We start from the raw sequence: 12,540 nt of genomic DNA on the forward strand, positions 1-12,540 counted from the left end.
ACAAAGAAAATTTAATGGAGGAAAAAAACAGAATTTTCAACAAATGGTGATGGACAACTAGATATCCATATGCAAAAAAAGAAACTTGGATGCAGGCCTTCAATTATACATACAAAAATTTACTCAAAATGGATCAGGGTCTCAAATACTGACCAAAATCGTTGTGACCTTGGATTAGGCAGAGATTTTTTAGATACGACACCAGAAACACAATCTATAATGAAACAGATGGATAAATTTGACTTCTTTAAAATTAAAATCTCTGCTTCTTTTTTTTAAAGTAAAATTAATTTTAATAATATATTTTATGTAACCAAATATATTGAAATGTGATTTCAATATCTAATCAATATTAAAACTATTAATGAGACATTTTACATTTTTCCCTATTAAGTCTACAAAGTCCCATAGCTATTTTACACTTACAGCCCATCTGAATTCACACCAGCCACATTTCAGTGTTCAACAGCCACATGTAACCTATGGCTACTGCGTTGGAGAACAGAGATCTAGGTAATTGAAACCAAAGGATTTTTTAAATCTAGAATATATAGACACTTGTTTCAGTTATCCCTTGTACTTTGCATGTGTAGACACTGTTGTTTAAAAGTAGAAAAAGTAGAAAACGTAGTAAAGTCATAATCATAATACGATAAAAATTCCATTAAATATATTCACCCTCATAACACTATAAGAATAAAATTAGTAGAAATACCTATAATGGAGTAAAATGAGTGGAATTATTTAATTAAATTCTCTTTTAAATATATATATTTCACTAATATTTCTGTATTATATTAGTTTGTCCAAATCAACATTTTAAAAAATTACTTTACTAGATGACTCCTATGACTATAGTTTTACAACTATGAAATCCTAATTTTCAGCATACATATCCTATTTCTCACACACTCGATAGACAAGTACTTACATATACATATACACAGACACATACATATATGCATAAGAAAAGCTGTATCTATTGAGCTCTTTTGCCAAAATAGATCCCTTGTCAATACTTTAGGATTAAATCATTTATAAATAAAACTGAGTCATTAATTATAGAATGATCCGTCTTAAATTTAATGCAGACTAAGATCAGTGATATTGGAAGAGCATGTGGGAGTAACTATAGCCACCTATTTGGTACCAGGCAGCGTCCTAAGTATGCTGGCTCACTTATGCACGTGAATCATTTAATTTTCACAAAACCCTATTACTACCTATTATAACAGGTTTTTTTAATGATTTTTTATTATATTATGTTAGTCACCATACAGTACACCCCAGTTTCCGATGTAAGGCTCGATGATTCATTAGTTGTGTATAACACCCAGCGCACCATGCAATACGTGCCCTCCTTACTACCCATCACCAGCCTATCCCATTCCCCCACCCCCCTCCCCTCTGAGGCCCTCAGTTTGTTTCTCATAGTCCATAGTAAAACCTCTGCTTCTTGAAAGACACTGTTAAGAAAATGAAAAGACAAGCCACAGACTAGGAAAAGATGCTTGCAAAACACATATCTTATAAAAGACTCGTATCTAGAATATTTAACAAATCCTCAAAACTAAACAGTAAGAAAATAAACAATGAAGTGAAAATTGGGCAAAAGACATGAACAGACATCCCATCAAAAGCACACAGATGGCCAAAAAAGCACAAGAAAAGATATTCAACATCATTAGTCCCCCAAAAATGCAAATTAAAGCCACAGAGAGACATCACTAGCCATCTATCAAAATTGCTAACCTTAAAAAAAAATGATAATAACTGACACTAGCCAGCACTGGTAATCATGTGGAAAAACTGCAACTCTCATTATTGCTTGTGCACATGCAAATGGTGCCACCACTTTTAAAAAGTTTGGCAGTTTATTATGAGATAAAACTTGCTCTTATAACCACCATAGAACTCCTATGTGGGATTTCTTTTCACCCAACTGAATTCATTTATGTTCACCCAAAAATTTGTAGTTGAATGTTTACAATAGTTTTTGTTTCTAATTCCCCCAAATTAGAAACAATCCAAATGCACTTTAAAAAGTAGATCAACAAATGTGGTACATCCATACAATTAAACTATTACTCCCCAATTAAAAAGAATGGAGTAACATGAAAAAACATGAATGCATCTCAAATGCTTTATGCTAAGGAAAAGAAGTCATACTCAAAGGCTTTATCCTACTGATTCCATTTACATGATATTTTGCAATAGACAAATAGAGAAATCTGTTTGGTGGCTGACCATTAATGGTGTTTAGAAAATCATTTGACTAAAAAGGGGCACAAGAATATGCTTGGATGATGACAATTTCTGTCTTGATTGTGGTGGTGCTTATATGATTGTATACATTTTTAAAACTCATACAACTCTGCACAAAAAAAGAATGAATTTACTGTATGTAAGTTACACCTCAAAAAATAAAATAAGGAATTAGTCTTTATTATTTATTAATCTTAGCTTAGCACTGAGGCACACACACAAAAAATCAAGTAGTAAGGAATTTGGAGTGTTGGCTCAACATCAGTTTATATGATAAAGACATGAAGCTTTTAACTGTCACATTTCAATACTTTGTATCTACTTAAAACTTCAAAAGCTAGAGCAATTTTAAACACATTTGTAATAATTATGAAAAAGTCCAAATTACTGGAAATTGATCAGACTGTGAGCAGCCTGAAGGCAAAGATCATTCGTTAGTTATAAGTAGCAGGGTAATAATTAGATGTACACAGAATATTTGTGAAATGATCATATTAAAATAATAATCTCGTACTATTCAAAGTGGGCTAGATGCTGAAACAAACAGTTCCCAAATAACCATGGCTTAACACAGTAAAATTTATTTCTTATTTATACATATTCCTATGTGGGTAATACTGGTGGGGATGGCTCTTCTGGGTAGTTTTCATCCAGTCGTTGACTCAGGATCCAGCCTCCTCTGCCCTCTGAACCCCTAGAGTCCTGTGCTGGATCCCCCATATATGGGTGACTTCAGAGCAAAACAATGAATAATGGAGGCTGGTGGCTGGGAGATTTCAACAGGCCAGGCCTGGTAGTGGCATATTGTCTTTCTTTGCATCTACATTTAGGAAGTTAGAACTTGGTTCCATGGTTTACCTCACTGTGAAGTAGAAAAATGTTTTATGAGCAACTAGCCAGTTTCTGCCACATGCATTGGACTCTGACTTGATTAGACTACATTTGAGATCATGTGTTTATTTCAGAACTTGAAAATTTAAAAGGGATATTTAGAGTCTTCAAACCCCATAAAAGAAAGCCCTTGATAGTAAGAAGTCTGAAATCATGTTAATGAGTATGCACTCAAGAGCATTTAGCTTAATCATTTCCTCCCCTTGGTGTCTCTCAGGAGAAGGACCCAGTAGCAGCATGTGGTCTTCAGCCTCAACAGACCAGACCAAAGAATCTGACCCAGACTGGAGATCCAGTCTGCTTCTAAAGCAGTTTGCTCTGATCCAAGAAATAAATAGTACAAAGAATATTTTTATTTTATTTATTTATTTTTTTTGAGAGAGAGAGGGAGCAAGCAAGCGAGAGGAGGGGGGCAGAGGGAGAAAGAGAGAGAGAGAATCCTAAGCAGTCTCCACACCTAGCACAGAGGGCTCAATCTCACAATCCCGAGATTACGACCTGAGCCAAAATCAAGAGCTGGATGCTTAACCAGCTGAGCCACCCAGGCTCCCCTAAAGAATACTTCTAGGAGCAGGTGGAGAACAGGTTACATTTCATATGGAAACTCGTTGTAAGACAGTGATCCCTACATCCCATGCAGTGGAACATCAAGTCAATATCCACAACATTGTACCATATAAGGAAATAACTTCTCTAATCAATGAACTATGTCATTGGGGCCTAATGTCTGGGTATCCAGCCTGGAAGCTTCTATTATAGTAACACCAGTGCAATCTATTATTTATTCTTTAGCTGCACCTGCTTCTTCAAGACTCAGTTTTTTCCATCTTTGTCCATTTTGGATTTACCGCTAGAAGGTCAATCAGGTTAGGGTACCATGAATGCCAGTTTCAAGAGCAGCCCAAAAGAAACTCTCCAGATGATTCATCTGCAGTGCAAACTATCTTCTATTTGGTACTTATGACCCCATCCTCTCACTAAACCTTGAAATATCTATGGCAGACTGAAATGCTGAATAGAGCCTATGGGAAGATTTGATTAGAGAATGAACGTGCTTGTCCATAGGGTTTGGGGGAGGAAATGCTTTTGTCAAGTTGCCTGTTCTTTTGAGAAGCAACTTTTACTTGACTTTACATGACCGGATGAGAACTACCTAGACAACTGGAATGCCTGGCCATGGGAAACCAGGTCACCATGAACCTGGAGCTGTCCATCAAAACCTGCTTTGAGGAACAAATCATAAAGTAGTATATGTGAGACTAGGCCTGAGCAGGTCCTGAAGACTCAAACAACTGTCATAAACAATCAATTTATACTTCCACCATGTCTGTTCCTGTCTCCCTGCCATTGAATCTTCAACCCATAATATGATCTCCTATGTAAATCTCTATGACTATTTAACTGAGAAGGTGTGGTCCTGAAAGACCATGGAGAAAGTGCTCTTCCTAAAGTGGAGAATTTTATACAGTATATTTCACTGCAACTTAGCATGGAAGGACGATCATTAGAAGCCAGGATAAGCACTGATTTAAAGACCACACATAATCTTTAACCTCGATATAAAAGACAATGTTTAGAGGATTGGGACACAGAGCTTTAAGGAAGAAATAGGAGTAAATTCATGTGTGTTCCGTAGGATTTCTCATGACCAAGGAAGTTCTCAGTTTCCATGTGGACAAGAATACCGGCATGCTTCAGAAGTCAATCAGCCTCATTTCCCAAGCACACCAGTGGTCATGGTGATGATGATGACTATCTATGGGTTCAACATACTGGATTTCATTTAGCAATACTAGTTCAATTACAACCATTACTGACTATACATCTTACCAACAGCAGAACCAACCTTAAACCTCCAGTAGAATACAGTACTCAGACCGTGCTCTCTAAATTCCATTTCCCATCAAAAGGAATCAGTGCTTCTTGAAGCAGTCATTCCAATTCTAAGGCAAGAAAGGTAAAAGATGGGACTGTTGGGCACCTGGGTGGCTCAGTCGGTTAAGCATCTGCCTTCAGCTCAGGTCATGATTCCAGGGTCCTGGGGTCAAGTCCTGCATTGGGCTGCTGAGCAAGGAGCCTGCTTCTCCCTCCACCTGCTGCTCCCCCTGCTTGTGCACTCTCTGACAAATAAATAAGTAAAATCTTAAAAAAGAGAAAAAGATGGGACTGTAATGTTGTGTCACACCAGAAAGTAAGGGAGCTATTGAAGATACTAGGGTCATGTGGGAAAAAACAAAAAAACAAACAAACAAAAAACCTAAGTAGCCAGTTTGAATAGGCTCTTTGATAGCCAGAGTAATGACCCCTTAATGATGCCCATGTCCTACTCTCCAGAACCTATGAATATGTTATTCATATTCATATCCAGAACCTGCCTTACATGTTAAAAGGAACCTGCAGATGCATTTATATTAAGGATTTTCAAGTGGGGAGATCCTCCTGGATAATCTGTGTGATCCCAGACAAGGGTCTGTGTAGAAGCAAGGAGAAAGACTCGGAGCCAGGAGAAAGATGTGACGATGGAAGCAGAATCAGAGTCAGAGAGAGGCATAAAGGTGCTGTGCTGACCTTCAGGGTGGAAGAAAGGGGCATGAGCCAAGGAGTGGAAGCTCCTTTAGAAATCTAGGGTAAGCAAGAAATCAGATTCTTCCTGAGCCCTCCAGAAAGGGATACAGCCTGAGGACATCTGTTTTGGCCTAGGGAAGCCCATGTCAGACTTCTAAGCTCCAGAACTGTAAGATAATAATTTTTGTGTTGCTTTAAGCCACAGAACTTGTGATTTGTTACAGCACTAAAAGGAAATTAAAATAGACTCCCACTCAGTAAATACAAGACAATTTGCACATCAATAAAGACAATCACTGTAACAAATAAAAATACAGCAAATAAGTTTACGTTGATGAGCTCATCATGATTTTTTTTATAACATCTCTTTTGTTGTATTTTTTTAAAAAAGTGATAAAGAAAGGGATAAAGTAAAACGTTTACCCTGCCTTTCCTCTACTAACTATACCTCAGGAAGATAAAATGGTGGCGAGGAGGAAGTTTCTACTTGTAAATGCATTTCAAGTAATAAAGAGAAAGGGACAATAGAATATCCCCACCTTGCAACTCCTAATAAATTAATGGACCTAGGTTAGTAGTTTTCTACCAGAGGTAATTTTGCCATCCCTGGGGACATTTGGTACATCTGGAGACTTTTCTGATTGTCAAAACTGGAGGAGGTCGGGAGGGGACACAAATCCCATTTTGTGGGTAGAGGTCAGGAATGTTGAAAAAATACTCTACAATGTGCAGAAGAGCCCCCGCAAGAAACAACTATCTAGCCCTAAATGTCAATAGACATTGGCTGCTGTTGAGAAACCCTAGGCAATGCAATAACCGTAATAAACCCTAGAGAACAGAAACTGAACACTGTGTCCCTCTTGACAGAAGCACATGCCACCATCTGAAAAATCTTGCCAGAAAAGAAAATACATTTAAATATGATCAAGCCTTCAGATCTAAAAGGAGATACAGGGTCAATGGAACATGCAAAACTACACTCCAGGGATGTCATCAAACAATCCAAGCTGCATGAGAATCCAACGGGGAAAAACAACACTGTTTTATTCAACAAGTAATTCCAAGGGGAAAAAAGGAAATTGAAGATGAACCTATACATTAAGCGGGTCTTCAGAGACATAGTAGACAATGGCAATGTATGGATTTTATTTGGATTCCTATTTGAACAAACTGCAATTTTTATATGTATTAGGTCTTTTGTTCCTTATAAAATACCTCAGTGATATTTTTATGGTTATTAAATAATGAACAAGATTTTAATTCTCAAATATTTTTCTGTGTCCAACTCTTTTAAAAGAAATATATTTAGGGGCACCTGGGTGGCTCAGTGGTTAAGCGTCTGCCTTCAACTCAGGGCGTGATCCCAGGGTCCTGGGATCGAGCCCCATATCAGGCTCCCTGCTCCGCTGGAAGCCTGCTTCTTCCTCTCCTACTGCCCCTGCTTGTGTTCCCTCTCTCACTGGCTGTTTCTCTCTCTGTGTCAAATAAATAAATAAAAAATCTTAAAAAAAAAAAAAAAGGAAGAAATATATTTAATGGCTTTATTATTTAGAACATCATCTTATTTTGCCCCTGAATCAACAGTACTTTCCTCCCTTATACTGAGAATGTTGTTCACAAACAGCTACTAATTAGGAATGTCTATTGTCTCAAGGTATTCATGTATATTAATTAATGAGAATTTAAATTTCTGAGAAAAGGCAGTCCTAGAAAAAAAAGCCTATAAAATGAAAAAGATAAAAGTAGAAATTTAACACATGGAAAATAAAATTACACTCGTCTGTTTCTACATATCTGAAGCCCACTCTCAACATTTCTGCTTCCTGAGAAATGCAGATCTGGAAAACCTTTCAGGTGAACCCAAACAAGCTAAGTTGCTGGATGAAGGCAAAGGGATCATGGGATGGGAGGTGGAGAAAAGTCACGCTGGGCCCACCCATCAGTCACAGAAATGAGGTACAGCACCTCCTTGAGGTGTCCTGTATATATTTGACTCATTTCCTTCTTTTATATCTTTCTCCTACACTGTATATAGGATGTGTTCAGAGCAGTCAATTTTTCAGTTGACTCCACAATTTATAGAATATTTAGACAGGATATTGATATTTTAGAAGACAAATGAGATCCACATGGGAATTCCAAACTGAGAGAAGACGAACTATTCCTCTGAAATACTTCTAAATCACAGAACTTGACTTTTCTCTCTTCTCTATAGCCACTATCTTAATTCAGATTCCTCTGATGTCTCAATAATGATTGTGGAGCAGCCCCCTAGCTAGTCTCCTCTGCTCCAATCCTTTCTTCCTCTGACTTGTTTGCCAAAATGATATCTCAAGAATGTAAATTTTATCAAGCTACCACTGCCTTAACAAAATCTTTATTGGCTTGGATTTTGCATTCAGTGCCCTCCAAGACCTGGCCTACCACTTGCCTTAGCCTCACTAGTTCCTCAGCCTCTCTGCCCCATAAGCCCAGCCTTGGATATTTTTTGAATTTTTGTGCTCTCTTCCAGCTCAGCACACTTCACAAGGTGCTCCTTTGCTTGGGTTGCTTGTTATCTGGGTCACTTGTTCTCACTTTCCTGGCCTCCAACAAGATAGTTTCCGGTCTTTTCATACAGAAGACTACTGCAATCACCCCCAAAGTCTTACTGTCTGTGACTCCTCTCACCCTGCATTTTAATTGCTTCACTGTCATCCTTGCTATGCCGTTATATTTTCAGGACTCATTCATATCGACTATTGTGTCTCAACAATTCATTGTCACTGATACACAGTAGATATTCCACTGATATCTGAATACCTAATGAGAAATTTAGCTCAGTACCACTGACATCTATTGAGACACACGCCAATTTTGAAAAATTTAGGATTGATTACTTTTAGGTAGATCTGAAATGTCGGATGAGCTTTGGATTATATGAAACTTCAACTCTGCTTGAACACTGAGAATGTGTGATAACATATTCACAAATGGAAAAACTGTGAATCCCCTGACTTACACGAGACACAAGAAGAAAGGAGTTTGGGGTTTTTTCAAGGGAGTGAGAAGATGAGCTAGTATCCATTCTTTCTCCTCTTTCCCCTTCCTTACCCGTTGTACAATATTTCTTCTCCCTTTTGTTCCTTACTTAGGTGTTTTCTCAGAGATGAGGTCCAGCCTCACATATTCCACCTCATTAATTTACAAAGATCAGGTAGGGCCCTGTTGTGTGTGGGAGGAGGGATGGGAGAAGGCATTCAGAGACTAGAGGGAAACACAGTTGGCCCAACTATCCTGATTCCCAAAATACATATTGAAATTGTCTTATCTTTCAGTGGCCTTGGCTCAGAAATCTGTCCTTTCTCAGATTAACTCTCTTATATTTTATATATTAATTCATACTTTATGTGCTTATTGTTCCTAAAGTCTCAGAAAAGAGGTTATGGAATTTTCAGAATGGACAGTTTTAACATTTAAGCGGTACCTCTTACATACGCAGTAAAGTTCCTCGCAAATTGCTTGTATGCTGTCAAGTAGTTCCCCAGATGTGACTTTTCTTTGGCCTGTGGTAGCCTTCAACAAACACCTTTAGTTATATTCCTGTTGCTATAAAACAAGACCTTTAGTTGATGCTCCTTCCCTGAGGTACCTTCCGCACTCAGGCAAGATGCTATGTGCACAGTCAGTGGTCCAGCACAAAGACATCGTAACAGCCTCCATAGCATCTCTCTCAGAACAGTGACTCACACAGTTACTGCATGTGGCTTCATACGTCACACATTATTTTAAGTGAGTCTAGAATATGAAAATGTTTTAGGTCCCAATGGAAACGCAATTACCTTGTACAAAATTTGGATGAATAAGAACCAGTGGTCCAGAGTAAGATCCACAAATAGGTCCGGGATTACGAACAATGTAACAAATCAAAACAGTGTGTTTTTTCTTCTTATTACTCTCAGGCCATATGAATGGACACAGAAAAAGTGTGGGAAGCTCTATTACAGCAGTGCTCAACTCCACTGAACACGCTGCTGTGACATAAAATACACCCACACCCACACGCCAACCCAACCTCCAGCCTCCCACCCAGCATCACCAGTACATGTGTCGTCATCTCCTTCCTGGTTTCCAGGACAATGCGGATGATGACTGCCATATCTGAGTCAAGTGGGAGAAAACACAGGCAAAGCTCCTTTCTCTAAGTGATGCTCAGGATTCATCAAGTTGCCAGTTTTGATGTTAACCCAGATAATTGCCCTAATAGCTTCTGCCAAGCCCCCTTCACCTCCTTATTCCTTACACTATAAATCATGGGGTTCAGCATGGGTGTCAACACAGCATAGAAGAGAGAGATCAGCTTCTCCTGAAGGACAGAGGGGCTGGAGCGGGGCTGGATATACGTGAAAATGGCCATGCCATAGCACAGGACAACCACTGTGAGGTGAGAGGCACAGGTGTGGAAGGCTTTCTTTCTTCCCTCCGTGGACTGGATCTTTAGGATGGTGGAGATGATCTGGATGTAGGATAGGAGAACCAGGCAGAAAGGTGTCATCAGCAGAACAATGCTAGAAACCATGATTGCAATCTCATTGGAGGAGGTGTCCACACAAGCCAGTCTGACCACAGCTAGGAGTTCGCAGGATATGTGATCAATATACTTGTTTTGGCACATGGGCAGCTGAAAGGTGATTACAGTCTGCATGAGAGAGTTGACAGAGCCACTGACCCAGGATGTGATGGCCAACCTAGCACAGAGGCCTCCGTGCATGATGACCGAGTATCGCAGGGGGTTACACACAGCCACGTAGCGGTCATAGGCCATCACTGCCAATAGAACAAACTCAATCCCGCCCAAGCCCAGGGAGAAAAATAACTGGGCTGCACAGCTCACAAATGGGATTGCTTTATGTGCTGCAAGAAAATGCGCCAGCATCTGAGGAACGATGCTTGTGGCATAAGAGACATCAACGAGGGAGAGGTTGGTGAGAAAGAAGTACATGGGGGTATGGAGTCGGCTGTCCAGTCTGATGAGAAGAACAATGAAGAAATTCCCCAGCACTGTCACCATGTACTTGATCAAGAAGAGGACAAAGAGGGAGACCTGTGTGTCCCAGTCACTGGACAGGCCAAGGAGAATAAACTCTCTCTCCCAAGTCTGGTTACCCATTCCCATTAAAAAATCTGAAGATTATTAATCTGCAGAGAAAGTCAGAAACAATAGAATCTACTGAATCAAAGAATTATTAAAAAAAAACTTTTTATGAATACATATTGTATACAATTGGCCAGCCTTAACCAGATGTTTCACACCATTTACTGGCCAAGATGACAAGCTTTATCCCAACATGTATTACATCTATTCTCATCAGAGTCAGGCCAGCACTTTTATATGGACATGAAGTGGTCTCAAGATAACCCAGTTAAATGCTGGAGATAATGCAGTGCAATTTTAGGAGCTCACATCTTTACCAACTTACCTCAGATTGAGAGTGAGGGGAGCTTGGTAGGTGACAGTAGTAGGTAAAATGAAAAACAATGGAAAAAAATCTGGTTGGAAAGTTACAAAAACTACCTTAATTGTGTCAACTAGCTTCATCATGATAAAATGAATAAATCTATTACAAGAGGCAGGCACTCACTCTTTGGGAAGAAGCAGGGCCTTGTGGAAAGTTCTAGAATCAGAGAAGATAGGTTTGAAATCTGATTTTATTTAGCAGCTTTGTTATTGTGGTTTAGTGACAAACTTTTATATATGAAACAGGACATTATACCACTCATAAGTACTTTCAAGCTGAAATGTAGGTAACTTTGGAGAAAGTACCCTGTAGACTGTACTGGTAACAATATTACATACTAGTCTGAGTATTAGTAGTAACATGACCTCTGCCTTAGAGTAGATAGAATAACAAAGGATTTTCCCATGTATAACCTCCACAAACTCAGATATAAATGAAATTGGAGGCATTCTGTAATAGAACTGAGGGCTTCAGGATGACTGGTCACCTTGAGGACATGGGGACCATTTGCATTTTTTATAGCCCTGATCTCTTCAGCCTTCACTGGGATCAGAAGGGAAGGAATTGTAATCATACCTTGTTCTTTTCATTTTTCTTATCAACTTGATGTTCTTAAGAATCTATCCTTTGCATATGGGCTCGAAATAAAGAAAATGACAGTATGGATGTTTGACTTTCTATTTACAAAAGAGGAAGGGAAGCAATTGTTTAAGGAACCTTCATCATTGACCAAGGCAGAGTACAATATATGTATGAATATATGTAGACGTATGCTGGAATGGAATTTCTTTTGTGTTTTCTTTCACCCCAGAAAGGTTCTTAAGTAGAACTATATGTTACAATATCAATGTTGAACACTAAACAGAAACTGTTCAAATTTTTAAATTTTTTTTAAAAGTAAAAGATAAAGGCAGTAAGAGGGCTTGAGGGCAGAAACAGAGCTGCTTGCCTGTCCTAGAATCCAAAGGGATCTTGCTAGGGTCTGTGAGCAGAAAGGTAAGACTGTCTATGCCTCTACTCTCTTGTCCAATAAAGGCTGAAACAAAACAAGCAGTTTCCCCAAATGCCCATCTCTTTCACAGTTCAGCCACATACATTTTCATAAACTCTCCTGGTGTCCTTCTCTTACCTGATCTCCCCTTTCAACTGTTCCTCCTCTTTGGTTCTATCATAAACCTTCCACCACCACCCCTCACTTGGCTTTTCTTCAATCATGGTCAGACCAAATGCCTCAAAGATGACATTCAAATTTAATTCTAAAACCTCAAGAAAAAAAATCTGTTAACTGTTACTGAATTTTAACAAATCTGTGACAGAAAGT

At 38.8% G+C, this 12,540-nt stretch overlaps 1 protein-coding gene across 1 annotated transcript; it reads right to left on the reverse strand.

Moving 5' to 3' along the window:
* Positions 1-9,922: 9,922 nt before the first annotated feature.
* On the reverse strand, positions 9,923-10,876 carry LOC123789539 (olfactory receptor-like protein OLF3). The gene has a single exon (XM_045793621.2). It carries the CDS (start codon positions 10,874-10,876, stop codon positions 9,923-9,925), a length of 954 nt encoding a protein of 317 aa, XP_045649577.1.
* Positions 10,877-12,540: the final 1,664 nt, after the last annotated feature.

This window comes from Ursus americanus, chromosome 3, assembly GCF_024610735.1.
Source record: "Ursus americanus isolate L20-20 chromosome 3, mUrsAme1.1.p, whole genome shotgun sequence".
In the NCBI taxonomy this organism is placed as follows: domain Eukaryota; kingdom Metazoa; phylum Chordata; class Mammalia; order Carnivora; family Ursidae; genus Ursus; species Ursus americanus.